The 15,989-nt window shown below is 38.4% G+C and overlaps 1 protein-coding gene across 1 annotated transcript in view; it reads left to right on the top strand.

The window, feature by feature from the left end:
• CNTN5 (contactin 5) overlaps nucleotides 1-15,989 on the top strand; it is a 635,147-nt gene that overhangs the window by 513,609 nt on the left and 105,549 nt on the right. The window contains exon 14 of the mRNA XM_068988835.1: nucleotides 5,921-6,079. Coding sequence (XP_068844936.1) covers nucleotides 5,921-6,079 — 159 coding nt within the window. The remainder of the gene's footprint in view (nucleotides 1-5,920; nucleotides 6,080-15,989) is intronic.

Genomic DNA, 15,989 nt, shown 5'->3' with positions numbered 1-15,989 from the left:
TCTGATGTCTGAGCTGGGGTGATGGAATAGGTGAGAGTGAGTTAGAGCTCCTCCTCTCCATGGAATTTTCCAAATGACTAACTTGGACTTCCTGACAGAGTGGTAGCATTGGTTTAACAGGATTTCTAACCAGGCAGCTGGACTGCCCCATAAGCATTCCAGGAGATATGGAATGAAGCTGCAAATCCTCTTATGACTTCTACTCAAAAGTCATGCTGTGTCATTTCTACCATTGCCATTTGGGTCAAAAATAAGCATTCTTCATTTTATTGCACTTCATTGCTTTTTGGAAACGTACTTTTTTTTTTTTTTTTATACAAATTGAAGCTTTATGACAAGCCTATATTAAAGAAGTCTATTAGTGCAATTTTTTCCAACAGCATTTTCTCACTTCCTATCTCTGTATCACATTTTGATAATTTTTCCAGTATTTCAGGCTTTCTAATTATTGTTATATTTGTTATGGTAATCTGTGATTAATGATCTTTGATGCTACAATTTCAATTGTTTGAGGGCACCATAAGCCACACCCATATAAGAAGGCAAATTTAATTAACAAATGTTGTTTGCATTCTGATTATTCCATTGACCATCTGTTTCCCTATATCTCTCCCTCTCCTTGGGCTTTTTATTCACTAAGGCACAATAATTTTGACATTGGACCAATTAATAACCCTCTAATGCCTGTAAAGTGTTCAAGTGAAAGAAGTGGTTGTATGTCTCTCACTTTAAATCAAAAGCCAGAAATGATTAAACTTAGAGAGAAAGTCATGTCAAAAGTTGAGATAAGTTGAAAGCTATGACTTTTGTATTAGTTAGCAAAATTAGCAAAGGAAAAATTCTTGAAGGAAATAAAATGTGCTGTTCTAGTGAATACAAAGATGAAAAGAAAATGAAACAGGCTTATTGTTGATATGAAGAAAGTCTTGGGTCTGGATGGAAGATCAAGCCAGCCACAACATTACCTTAAGCTAAAGCCCATCCAGAGCAAAGCCTCACCTCCCTTTAATTTTATGAAAGCTGAAGAAAGCTGAAGAAGAAAAGCCTGAGACAGCAGAGGCTGGTTCTGGAGGTTTAAAGAAAGAAGCCATCTTCACAGCATAAAAGTTCAAGGTGAAGCAGTAAGTGCTTATGCAGAAGCTGTAGCCAGTTATCCAGATCTAGGCAAGATAATTAATAAAAATGGCTCCAGTAGACAACTGATTTTCACTGTAGTAAAAATAGCCTTCTATTGGAAGATGATGCCATCTAGCATTTTCGTAACTAGAGAGGAGAAGTTAATGCATGACTTCAAATTTTGACAGACAAATTGACTCTCTTGTTAGAGGCTAATGCAAGTTGAAGCCAATGCTCATTTACCATTTTGAAAAGCCTAGGACCCTTAAGAATTAGGCTGAATATACTCTGCCTGTGCTCTATAAATGGAACAACAAAGCATGAATAACAGCATATCTGTCTACAACATAGTATACTATATACTTTAAGCCCATTGTTGTGTCTTACCACTCAGAAAAAAATAAAACTTCTCTTCAAGATATCACTGCTCTATGATAATGCATCTGATGACCCAAGATCTCTGATGGAGATGTAGAACAAGATTTATGCTGTTTCAAAGCCTGCTAACACAATATCCATTCTGCAGCCCATGGATAAAGGAGTAATTTTGAATTTCAAGTCTTTTTTTTTTTTTTCAGAAATACATTTCATAAGACTATAGCTGCCATAGATAGTGATTTCACTGATAAGCAAAATAAACTGAAAATCTTATGGAAAGGATTCATCATCCTAATGCCATGAAGTGCATTTGTTATTCATGGGAAGAAGTCAAAAATATCAACATTAACAGGAATTTGAAAGGAGTTGATTCTAACATTTAGGAATGACAGAGGGATTTAAGACCTCAGTGGTTGAAGATGTGGTAGAAATAGCAAGATAATTAAAATTAGAAGTGTAGGTTGTAGCTGTTAGTCAAATTCCTGCATTCCCACAATACAATTTTAACAAATGATGAGTTGCTTCTTATGTAAGTGCTAAGAAAATAATTTCTTGAGATGAAATCTATTCTTGGAAAAAATGCTATGAAAATCATTGAAATAGCAACAAAGGACTGAGAATATTACATAAACTTAATAAGTCAATGACAAGTTTTGAGAGAACTGACTTCAATTTTGAAAGAAATTCTACTATGGGTAAAATACTATCTAGCATCATTGTGCTACAGAGAATTCATTCATGAAAGGAAAAGTAAATAGACAAAACAAACTTCATTGTTGTCTTATTTTAAGAAATTGCCACAGTCACCCCAGCCTTTAGCAAGCACCACTCTGATTAGTTGGCAGCCATCAACATTGAGGCAAGACTTTCCACTAGGCAAAATATTACAACTTATTGAAGAGTCAGATGATGGTTAGCAGTTTTTAGCAATAAAATATGTTTAATGAAGCCTTTTTAGACATAATGTTTATTGCATACTTGATAGACTATAGTATAATATAAACAAGTATTTTTTATGGACTTGGAAATCAAAAAGTTGCATGACTTGCTTTATTGCCATATTAGCTGTATTATGGTGACTTTCCAGGTGGTGCTAGTGGTAAAGAAACAATCTGCCAGTGAAGGAGACATAAGAGATGAGGGTTCAACCCCTGGGTCAGGAAGATCACCTGGACGAGGGCATGGCAACCCACACCAGTATTGTTGCCTGGAGAATGCCACTGACAGAGGAGCCTGGAAGGCTACAGTCCTTAGGGTCACAAAGAGTTGGACATGACTGAAGTGATTTAGGCAGGCACACAAGAAAAAAATCCACAGTGTCACTAGAGTATGCCTGTAATCAATCACAGGCCAACCCAGATTCAAGGCGATTTAAAGAACAGGCTTCATGACCTGCATGTGCAAGAGGAAAGAAAGTTTTCTGGTGGCCATCATATACCTGCTGCCGCTGCTAAGTCGCTTCAGTCATGTCCGACTCTGTGCAACCCCATAGACGGCAGCCCAATAGGCTCCCCCATCCCTGGGATTCTCCAGACAAGAGCACTGGAGTGGATTGCCATTTCCTTCTCATATGCCTAGGTTGCCACAAAGTCCTAAACACTTTCTTCAGTTAACAGTGAAAGGAAAAAGGATCTCCATAACCCTTGCTTTATGGAAAAAAATCAGGTTTTAGAAACAAATCTGAATTCATATCTCTGCTGTGCCATGCATTAGCAGTGATTTGAGTGAGTAACTTCTGACTAGAAGGGATTCTCTAACACCTACCGCTTCATGTAATACCTAACATACAGTGATGTTATTGACTAAGTAACGTTTATTCTTAATCAACCAAATGACCTTTAAGAGTCTATCACATCCTCTCTGAAATAGGAATTATAACGACCACTGCACAGTAACATAGAAATAAGTGAACAAGCTAATGTTTGCAAAATACTGAATAGTGAGGATATGGTAGCTATTGGTATTATTATTACAGTTAATATTCTTATCATTATTATATTATTATCATTATAGTCACACCTCAATGTCCCTGTCATACAGTCTAGCAACTTGCTAGACATCTTCAGCAACTGGATCTTATTTTCCACACCTCACATTTATCTACCATTTTAATACTCTGAAAACTGGTTGTACATCAAGTGAATGGATTCTTCCCTAAGTACTTGACATAATAATTCTATTTCCTTCTTAATTCCCACAATGGCACCCCACTCCAGTACTCTTGCCTGGAGAATCCCATAGATGGAGTAGCCTGATGGGCTGCAGGCCATGGGGTCGCTAAGAGTTGACTGAGCGATTCACTCACTTTTCACTTTCATGCGTTGGAGAAGGAAATGGCCACCTACCCCAGTGTTCTTGTCTGGAGAATCCCAGGGATGGGGGAGCCTGGTGGGCTGCCATCTATGGGATCACACAGAGTCAGACACGACTGAAGCGACTTAGCAGCAGTAGCAGCAGCAGCCGCTCAATTCCAAATAAATACAAACTTTCATCAAAAGTCCCCTACATTGAAATCTCAAATTATGTAATTTTTATCTTTCTATCTTCCCCTCCTGGTAACCTGGCTTCTGAGTTTCATTATTTTATTCTTGTCTATCAGCACCAATCTGGCTTCACTTGACTCCCTAGTCCTCCTTGAGGCCATGGTCATTCATACCATTGGCATCTTTAATGATAAGTCATACCAAATTTATAAACTAAGCCTGATTGACCCAGTTAACCACTTTCTCTGGCCCTAATCCTGTCTTTCTAGCCCAACCTTGCTGAGTTGGTCAGTTCTACTTCACAGTGGTGCTATTGAGGCAAACTTGAATTCCAGACTATTCCAAATATTTGTATTTCACTCTTCCTTTCTTTCCTCATTTTATCATTGGCTTTATCCAGACATTTCCCATTGTCTTCTAGTTCCCAGTCCCACTCTCACCCAACCACCTTCACTTTTTGTGTGTGTGTGTGTGTGTGTTTCTTCTTTAGTGAAAAAAAGGAGAAACTTTCCAAATGAACTCTCCTAGCTTCTGGACATTTCAAAAGCTTTCTCTCTATATTCAATTTCTTCCTTAATTTCTCCAGGAGAGGTGTGGGGGGAGGGGAATGCCACTTCTCATGGCTATTCTCTACATGTCTGCTCATAATCCCAGTATTTGTTACCTTCTTGATGGAATAGTCCTTGTCTTCTAAGTCTGTGGTCTCCACTATCCACTGCTGTTTCTCACTCTTGATAAAAATGCTCATTTCTCATTGCCTAAGAATGTCACCTGTACGGTGACCCTTTTAAACACTTTGTCCCTTCATTATTGAAAATTTCTACTCAGAGGACTTTACTGCCTCCATCTATTTAGCACTCCACCATTTCTTAGCTATTTACAGTCTAGGTCAGCACTTCCTGCTCAGATTTCATAATAACCAAGTCCAGAGAACAACTTGCTAAACAAGGACTAAATCAGAAAATAACCTAAAATATTTACAGGTGGGATGTTTTTAATTGAAAATAAAAGATCCTTAAAGCTTTGATTGTTCATATTAGGGAAGAGAAAAGAACTAAGAAGAAAACTGGCATTTGTGCTTAGCCACTAAAATATGAATGCTATGCATATTTTTAATGTTATTAGAAATCACTATTTTAGAAGTAGTAACACAAGAATATACATCTCATGTCAGATCATGGTTGTTTCTTGAAGCTAAACTCTAATGCATTTCAATTGATAAACATAATTCTATACCATACCATTTTTCTTATGCTCAAAAGGGGAATCATATTCTCTGATTTACCATCTTCTCACACTCACAAAAAAAAGAAAAAAAAAGAAAAAAAAAATCATTATCATCATCATCATCTAATCACACCTTTCTTTTAACTTCTCACAACATTTCTCCATGCCTCACTTCTAGGATATATCCTTGCTTGGTTTGAACTCTCAATATTTCAGAGCCTTTCATTTTTCCCCTGTTAGAGTAGAGTTTAAGCTCCTTGGTAAGTACATTCACACTATTTGTACACTGTAGGTTGGCTGAAAATTAGGCCCTGTAACTTTGTGGTAATGATGGGGTCATTTCTGTTTCTAGTAGCATTGCCTCTTACTCTGTCCCTGCCTCTGTAAGCTGTGATTGATTTCAGCAGTCATAGTAGCTACTGACATTCAAGTCCTTATATTCGTTTTTAATTATTTTTTTGCATGTCTATAAAAAATGTTAGCTGATGGTTGTATCCAAGGACAAAGTATTAGGAAAAAAATCTATAATTGAATTATCCTCAGAAATCATGGAAATCAACTTGCAACCCATCTCTCTTACTGGCAACGTTCATTACTAAATATGTATTTCATTAAAATGCTTTACTAGTTTGATTGGGTCCTTATTGGAAATACAATATCTCATGGTTCCTCATCATGGCTTGACCTTAACTTTTTCCCTTCTCTTTTACCTAAAGGTCCCCCAGGCCCACCAGGGATAGTGATTGTGGAGGAAATCACCGAAAGCACAGCCACACTCTCCTGGAGTCCAGCCGCTGACAACCACAGCCCTATCTCTTCCTACAACCTTCAGGCTCGTAGCCCCTTCTCCCTGGGCTGGCAAACGGTAAAAACAGGTAAGAGGCTCTAAGACAACATCACACACAGACAGAGCAGCTTCCAATGTCATGAGCCATATTTGCTAACAATCCCAGCAGGATTATTTTGGATTTTGGAAATTTTATTATTTATGACAATATTACACTAGAGAAGGACACAGCAACCCACTCTAGTATTCTTGCCTGGAGAGTCCCACAGACAGAGGAGCCTGGCGGACTACAGTCCTAGGTCTCCAAGAGTTGGACACGACTGAAGCCACTTTGCATGCAGGCACGCATGACAATCTTAACCATTGTTTGCTTCTTTTTATAAAGCCACTTTGTTTTCTTCTCCTTGTTTCCCAAGGAAGGACCACATTATTTATTTTTGTTTTTTTTATTGAAGCAACGTTAAACTCATGTAAAAGCTGCAAAAAATAATACAAAGATTTTCTGAGGGCCCATCTCTCAATTTCCCCAAGTTATTCTACCTAACAATGGTACAACGATCAAATCAGGAAATTGACACTGATACAATGCTATAAACCACAGATCATATTCAAATTTCACCAGGTTTTATGTACAATTTTTTTAGTGAATAGTTTCATAAAATTATATGAAGTTATATTATATAGATTCAAACCTCCACCAAGATAGTCAGATACAGAACTGCTCCATTACTCCAGTTCCTTGCTCTATGCCTTTAGAGTCACACACCCATTTTATTTATAAAAATAAAATCTAACATAAAATTACATTATTTAAAATAATATAGCATTTTAATGCTTACTTCTAAGTTTATTTGCATTATAATTGCATTATTTTAAAAATAATTTCCCCTTGATGGCTTTCTTTTCATGTTATAACTAAACTTCCTTTCCCTCTCTAAATGTGGCTATCTGCAGGGATATGTGAAATTACACTCACTTGATAGTTATTACCTATTTAACACGTTGATATTTGAAAAGCAAGCAGTATCTATAAAATGTAATCTTCAGAAGCAGTTGTCCATACTGAGAATGGATTTGTGACTTTATTTTCTATCTAAATATAAAACTGATTTACCTACATAGAAGTGAAATATAAAATCAATAAAATATTTCAGTGCAGTAACCATAAAACTCCATTAATCCGAATGTTATAGAAGTAAAGTGGTCCATTTCATTGCTTAAATTAAATTTGAGCAGAAACTTGTTTTGTGTTATGTTGAGGTCCTTTAATGGACCGGAACCTGGTGGTCCAGAGTCGACGATAAGAAAGTAAAGGAGAGAAAGAGGCTGATATTCCTTGGTTTACACAGAAAGCCAATAAAGCCCCTGCATGGGGCTTGCTCTCTTCACAAAGGCCTCAGGCACCCTCTTGATGGGGTGAGGGCACAGAGCACCTTCTCGAGAGGATCTTAGAAGCCTGGGCAGGAAAGTGAACTCAGAGAGCCTCTGCGCTCCAGATCAGCCTGAAAAAGAAGAGGAGAGAGAGAGAGAAAGAGAGAGAGAGAGAAAGAGAGAGAGAGAGAGAGAGAGAGAAGGAAAGACACGGGGACCAGAGCTCTGATGGAGCAAAGGTGTTTTAATCACCATGGTGTGGGCATATATGCTGTTTTACAAGGTAGTTATTCTCAGTAAAGATAAAGATTAAAATTCCAGACCTACAAAACATAGGTGATCCATATTACAGAGAGAGAGAGTTGTAAACAATAACTTTTACCATATGGTTCACAAGAAGGAAGAGGGTACTTATCACTGTATAGAAAACCTAATGAAGGAAATGCCTGGATTCTTCAGCCCCCAGGAAAGGCTTGCCTCTCCTCTTAATTCCTGAGTATTCAGGAATTGATAAGGAGCAAAGAATTCCTGATAGATCCAAAATAGCACACAGGAAGCCTCCTGTTAAATGCTTCCTGACAGTGTTAAACTTGTAATCTAGGGGCAAAGATACATTCATCCAAATGCAAAATATCAATATGATTCAAGTTTTTCTTGATATTAGGTCCCTATAGTAATTCATAAAATTCAGTATAATTATCATTATAGTGTACTATACTACATGTGTACAAATTTGTTTTATAATATAAATAATGTATAAAATTGTGGGTATCAGCTTCATTCCTGGTTCCATTTTAATACTGAGATGCAAATATAAAGCCAAGAAATTGAGGAAATCTCTATGTTTGGTGGATGATTCTGGGAAGGATGCAAATTCAGACCACATGAACAGGTTTATACAAGAATTCTTATAGCCTTCATTTATAGGATGCTCCCAAGTCATCCTAAGTGTGAGAGCCCTAACATTTTGGTCTGCTGTTGGGAAATGGATTCACCTTCAAATCTTGTGTTGTGCGTTCATCAAACTCACTCTCTTGCCTGTGGCTGTGCTTTCTGCCCACCCTCACCACACTGCCTAAAAAACTTGTTTCCTGGGACATTTCCCTTGTGGTACATGGCACTATGTACATGTGTCTCCTTGCTCACCCCATACCCATGTTCTTGTGTTTCTTAACACATGGTACAGCTATCCTGGATATCTCATCTCCCATAGTTTCTTAGTTACTCGTATTCCTTGATTTCTTACATACTTTTATTCAACTGTTTGTACTTTTTGTTGTTTGATAGATAGATGGAGGGCTTCCCAGGTGGTGCTAGGGGTAAAGAATCTACCTGCCAATGAAGAAGATGTAAGAGATGTATGTTTGATCCCTGGGTCAGGAAGATGCCCCAGAGAAAGAAATGGCAACCCACTCCAGTATTCTTTCCAGAAAAATCCCAAGGACAGAGGAGCCTGGAGGGCTACAGTCCATGGGATTACCAAGGGTTGGACACAAGTGAGCATCGGAGCACAGCACAACACACAGATAGACAGATAATGATAGATAATGGATATATAGATATGTGTATATATTATGTATATATATACATATGTAAAATATGTAAACTTTGAATTTGGAGGCATAAACTAAGGAAAAGCAATGGAGTGGTGTGTATTTCTGTACGTGTAGAGGGTTTAATTGTTTTGATTAAATGCTATTTGGGGTTTGTTTACTTATTTTAGAAGTCCCTGATGTAAAATTGCACTCTTATCTAATTAATTTGAACATTGGAAATATATTTGAATTGTTGCTGTTTTAGTCATTAAGTCATATTTGACTCTTTGCAACCCTGTGGACTACAGCCCACCAGGCTGCTCTCTCCGTGAGATGTCTCAGGCAAGAATACTGGAGTGGGTTGCCATTTTCTTCTCTAGGGGATCTTCCCAAACCAGAGATCGTCTCCTGCACTGACAGGTGGATTCTTTTCCACTGAGCCACCAGGGAAAGCCTTATATTTGAACAGAAAGCTCTTTTTCAAATCAGTTCAGTAAATGAGGGAGAGGGTGCAGAGACAAGGGAACCCTCTTACCCTGTTGGTGGGAATGCAAACTAGTACAGCCACTATGGAGAACAGTATGGAGATTCCTTAAAAAGCTGGAACTAGAACTGCCATACGACCCAGCAATCCCCCTGCTGGGCATACACACCGAGGAAACCAGAATTGAAAGAGACACATGTCCCCAATGTTCATCACAGCACTGTTTACAAGAGCCAGGACATGGAAGCAACCTAGATGTCCATCGGCAGATGAATGGATAAGAAAGCTGTGGTACATATACACAATGGAATATTACTCAGCCATTAAAAAGAATACATTTGAATCAGTTCTAATGAGATGGATGAAATTGGAGCCTATTACAGAGAACAAAGTAAGTCAGAAAGAAAAACACCAATACAGTATATTAACATATACATATGGAATTTAGAAAGATGGTGGTAATGATGACCCTATATGCAAGACAGCAAAAGAGACACAGATGTAAAGAACAGACTGTTAGACTCTGTGGGAGAACGTGAGGGTAGGATGATTTGGGAGAACGTGAGGGTAGGATGATTTGAGAGAACAACATTGAAACATGTATAATGCCATATGTGAAATAGATGACCAGTCAAAGTTCGATGCATGAAACAGGATACTCAAAGACAGTGCACTGAGATGACCCTGACAGATGGGATGGGGAGGGAAGTGGGAGGGAGAGTCAGATGGGGAACACATGTACACCCATGGCTGATTCATGTGAATGTATGGCAAAAAACACCACAATATTGTAAAGTAACTAACCTCCAATTAAAATAATTAAAAAAATAAATTAAATAAAAGGCAACACTAAAAAAAAATAAAGAAGTAAAATCACTTCAGTAAGTGCTTCAAAAAAATTGAGTTGTACTGCATTTATAAGTAAACATATATTTTTCAAAAGTGTATTCCTATAAATGATTGATTTTATTTGCCCTTGATAGTAATATCAAATCATTCTCTAGCAAGGTGTCTCCTCACCTCACACATTTCTCTAAAACTCAGCATCTCTTGCAGCTATGGTAAAGGCATTGCCATCCACCAGGCAAGCCAAGGGGCAGTTGTCAACTTTTCCGTGCTTTACAGCAGGAGTCCCTAACTCCTGGGCTGGAGACCAGTACTGTTAGCCTGTTAGCAGGAGGTGAGTGACAGGCTAGTGAAGCTTCATCTGACACTTCTCATCATTTGCATTACTGCCTGGTCCATGGAAAAATTATCTTCCACAAAACCAATCCCTTGTGCCAAAAATGTCGGGGACTTCTACTCTAAAGCAGCTGTTTTAAATGTTTCTTGAGTTCTGCTTCTAGTGCAAACTCATTGCCTGTGTTAGCAAAATAAATTCTTTGGGGGCTAAATCATCTTCACAGGGGCAGCAGATCTTTTGCTTTCCTAGTTATCATCTAACCCAAATCAATTTCAGTAGAGATATGTCCTAATATGAGCTTTCCTGGTGGCTCAGTGGTAAATAATCTGCCTGAAATGCAGGAGACCCAGGTTCTATCCCTGGGTCAGGAAGATTTCCTGGAGGAGGACTTGGCAACCCACTCCAGTATTCTTGCCTGGAGAATCTATGGACAGAAAAGCCTGACAAGCTATAGTCCATAGGGTCACAAAGAGTTGGACACAACTGAAGTGACTGGGCACACACGCAAGCACATGCTTTAGTGCAGAAATATATGTTAGGGAAAAAAAGATTTAGTTCTGCAGTCTGAACACTAAAGATGTTAATGTAATGCATAAGCTAGCATTTTAAAAGCTCTTCAGTTTCCTTTATATGCCAGCATGAATATAAAGAATAGTAAGTTTCTAATTTTTGACAAATGAAGTAATGAATTGCACATGGACCAAGCACATCTGGAATTAACTTATCAATGCTGGCCACCCAAAAATAAGACTCAAAACAAGTGACTGTGAATGGGGCCATTTATTCATTTGGAAGAAAGTATAAAAATCATAAGAAATAGATAATTGTATTTGCAGATCCCCTTTTCTCTTCAAGCAAGCAGCTTCTTATTTGAACACCTGAGTTTCTTGTTCATATTACTGAACAGTATTTGCTGTTTTTATGGCCATGTTTTGCAAGTTTTTATGACCATGTTTAATTAAGAATGGCAAATCATCTGTAATCATAGAATTGATGGGCCATTATTTACTTAATTTAAATATTTTTCTTAACTATTCTTCAATCAATGGATAATTCTCTCTGTGGATAATTTCCACTGAATGAGGTTACATTTATCAACAAAACATGTTTTTTAGTTTAGTTTAATTTGATTTTAATTTAATTTATCTTTAGATGCAATTCTTTTAATAGGAAAAACATTTTAACCAGTTTTCCTCCTTGGATCAACATGCAGTCCTCCACCAAAGTTCTTTATGTTCTTTCTGAAGCAGAATGTTTTCTTTGAAATCGACTTGCCTCCAGATTTCCAGAAAGACTATAGAAAGATACCTACAAGGATTTAAAATACTACCTTGGTATACATTCTTCATTATCTTAAATCTCCACAATATTCACTTTGAAATCAAAATCCAAATTGTATCTTAAAAAGTTTCTATTCTATTTCATATTGTATGTTATTTCATCAAAATATTAATACTTTCAACTCACATTTATCTTCTTTAAATTTTTATAATCCTTACAAGTAGCCAAGAATTTAGAATTCTATTTTTTTTTTCCTTTTTAAAGAGGAATTAGATTAAGGATGATGGAGAGAATGTAGAAAGGGACTGTGTGTGTGTTGGTTGGTTGCTCAGTGATGTCCAACTCTTTGTGATCCCCTGAATTGCTCCTCTAGGCTCCTCTGTCAATGGGATTCTCCAGGCAAAATCATGGAGTGAGTAGCCATTCCCTTCTCCAGGGGATCTTCCCAACCCAGGGATCAAAACCAGGTCTCCTGCATTTCAGGCAGAATGGGAGTAGGCATTTTTAAAACCTATAGCTGTGGCTTCAGTTCAGTTCAGTTCAGTCGCTCAGTCAAGCCCGACTCTTTGCCACCCCAAGAACCACTGCATGCCAGACCTCCCTGTCCATCACCAACTACTGGAGATTACCCAAACTCATGTCCATCCAGTCGGTGATGCCATCCAGCCATCTTATCCTCTGTCGTCCCCTTCTCCTCCTACCCCCAACCCCTCCCAGCATCAGGGTCTTTTCCAATGGGTCAACTCTTCGCATGAGGTGGCCACAGTATTAAACTTTCCCTTTCAGCATCAGTCCTTCCACTGAACACCCAGGACTGATCTCCTTTAGGATGGACTGGTTGGATCTCCTTGCAGTCCAAGGGACTCTCAAAAGTCTTCTCCAACATCACAGTTCAAAAGAATCAATTCTTCAGTGCTCAGCTTTCTTCACAGTCCAATCTCAATCCATACATGACCACTGGAAAAACCATAGCCTTGACTAGACGGACCTTTGTTGGCAAAGTAATGCCTCTACTTTTAAATATGCTGTCTAGGTTGGTCATAACTTTTCTTCCAAAGAGTAAGCGTCTTTTAATTTCATAGGTACAGTAACCATCTGCAGTGATTTTTGGAGCCCCCACAAAAAGTCTGACACTATTTCCACTGTTTCCCCATCTATTTGCCATGAAGTGATGGGACCAGATGCAATGATCTTAGTTTTTTGACTGTTGAGCTTTAAGTCAACTTTTTCATTCTCATGTTTCACTTTCATCAAGAGGCTTTTTAGTTCCTATTCACTTTCTGCCGTAAGGGTGGTGTCATCTGCATATCCAAGATTATTGATATTTCTCCAGGCAATCTTGATTCCAGCTTGTGGTTCTTCCAGCCCAGCATTTCTCATGATGTACTCTGCATATAATTTAAATAAGCAGGTGACAATATACAGCCTTAACGTACTCCTTTTCCAGTTTGGAACGAGTCTGTTGTTCCTTGTCCAGTTCTAGCTGTTACTTCCTGACCTGCATACAGGTTTCTCAAGAGGCAGGTCAGGTGGTCTGGTATTCCCATTTCCTTCAGAATTGTCCACAGTTTATTGTGATCCACACAGTCAAACCTTTTGTTTAGTCAATAAAGCAGAAATAGATGTTTTTCTGGAACTCTCTTGTTTTTTTGATGATCCAGTGGTTGTTGGAGATTTGATCTCTGGTCCCTCTGCCTTTTCTAAAATCAGCTTGAACATCTGGAAGTTCACAGTTCATGTATTGCTGAAGCCTGGCTTGGAGAATTTTGAGCATTACTTCACTAGCGTGTGAGATGAGTGCAATTGTGCAGTAGTTTGAGCATTCTTTGGGATTGTCTTCTGATCACACGAATCACAGCCTTGTCTAACTCAATGAAACTAAGCTATACCAAGCGGGGCCACCTAAGATGGACAGGTCACAGTGGTGAGGTCTGACAGAATGTGGTCCACTGGAGAAGGAAATGGCAAAACACTTCAGTATTCTTGCCTTGAAAACCCCATGAACAGTATGAAAAGGCAAAATGATAGGATATTGAAAGAGGAACTCCCCAGGTCAGTAAGTGCCCAATATGCTACTGGAGATCAGTGGAGAAATAACTCCAGAAAGAATGAAAGGATGGAGCCAAAGCAAAAACAACACCCACTTGTGGATGTGACTGGTGATAGAAGAAAGGTCTGCTGCTGTAAAAAGCAGTATTGCATAGGAACCTGGAATGTCAGGTCCATGAATCAAGGCAAATTGGAAGTAGTCAGACAGGAGATGGCAAGAGTGAACATTGACAATCTAGGAATCAGCGAACTAAAATGGACTGGAATGGGTGAATTTAACTCAGATGACCATTATATCTACTACTGGGTTCAGGAATCCCTTAGAAGAAATGGAGTACCCATCATGGTCAAAAACAGAGTCCGAAATGCAGTACTTGGATGCAATCTCAAAAATGACAGAATGATCTCTGTTCGTCTCCAAGGCAAAACATTCAATATCACAGTAATCCAAGCCTATGCCCCAACCAGTAAATGCTGAAGAAGCAGAAGTTGAATGGTTCTATGAAGACCTATAAGACCTTTTAGAACTAACACCCAAAAAAGATGTCCTTTTCATTATAGGGGACTGGAATGCAAAAGTAGGAAGTCAAGAAACACCTGGAGTAACAGGCAAATTTGGCCTTGGAGTATGGAATGCAGCAGGGCAAAGGCTAAAAGAGTTTTTCCAAGAGAACACACTGGTCATAGCAAACACCCTCTTCCAACAAAACAAGAGAAGACTTTACACATGGACAATACCAGATGGTCAACACCGAAATCAGATTGATTATATGCTTTGCAGCCAAAGATGGAGAAGCTCTATACAGTCAACAAAAACAAGACCAGGAGCTGACTGTGGCTCAGATCATGAACTCCTTATTGCCAAATTCAGACTTAAATTGAAGAAATGAGGGAAAACCGCTAGACCATTCAGGTATGACCTAAATCAAATCCTTTATGTTTATATAGTGTAAGTGAGAAATAGATTTAAGGGATTAGAACTGATAGACATAGTTCCTGATGAACTATGGACAGAGGTTCGTGACACTGTACAGGAGACAGTGATCAAGACCATCCTCATGGAAAAGAAATGCAAAAAAGCAAAATGGCTGTCTGAGGGGCCTTACAAATGGCTTTGAAAAGGAGAGAACTGAAAAGCAAAGGAGATAAGGAAAGATATAAGCATCTGAATGCAGAGTTCCAAAGAATAGCAAGAAGAGATAAGAAAGCCTTCCTCAGCAATCAGTGCAAAGAAATAGCTATGGCTTAGAGAATATTATTATATTAATATATAGCTTTGTGAGGAAGTATTTTTTTTTTACATTTTACATTAAATTTCTTTTTTTAACATATAAATTAACTGTTGATCATACCTGTCAATCCGAACTCCCCTTTCATTCACTTAACAAAAATGTAATAAGTAACCTCCATAGAATATATGGGGTAATAACAACAACAACAAAAAATTTCTGCCCTGTGGAGACTGAATTCACATGGGGGAGGGAAAAATTAAACAGAGGACATAATAAGAATCTAAGTTATATTGTATTTTGGGAGAAATTAATGTATGAAAAAAAATTAAGAAATATAAGGATCAGAAGTACTGTGGGAGAGACAGTGTATTAGTCTGCTTGGACTGTCATAACAAAATATCGTTACTTAGGTGGGCATCTGGTCCTATCACTTCATGGGAAATAGATGGGGAAACAGTGGAAACAGTGTCAGATTTTATTTTGGGGGGCTCCAAAATCACTGCAGATGGTGACTGCAGCCATGAAATTAAAAGATGCTTACTCCTTGGAAGGAAAGTTATGAACAACTTAGGTGGCATATTCAAAAACAGAGACATTACTTTCCCAGCAAAGGTCCATCCAGTCAAGGCTATGGTTTTCCAGTAGTCATGCATGTATGTGAGAGTTGGACTGTGAAGAATGCTGAGTGCCAAAGAATTGATGCTTTTGAACTGTGGGTTGGAGAAGACTCTTGAGAGTCCCTTGGACTGCAAGGAGATCCAACCAGTCCATTCTAAAAGAGATCAGTCCTGAGTGTTCTTTGGAGGAATGATGCTAAAGCTGAAACTCCAATACTTTGGCCACCTCATGCTAAGAGTTGACTC

Source organism: Capricornis sumatraensis, chromosome 16, assembly GCF_032405125.1.
Source record: "Capricornis sumatraensis isolate serow.1 chromosome 16, serow.2, whole genome shotgun sequence".
Taxonomy (NCBI): domain Eukaryota; kingdom Metazoa; phylum Chordata; class Mammalia; order Artiodactyla; family Bovidae; genus Capricornis; species Capricornis sumatraensis.
This window is presented reverse-complemented; position numbering and strand designations above follow the sequence as displayed.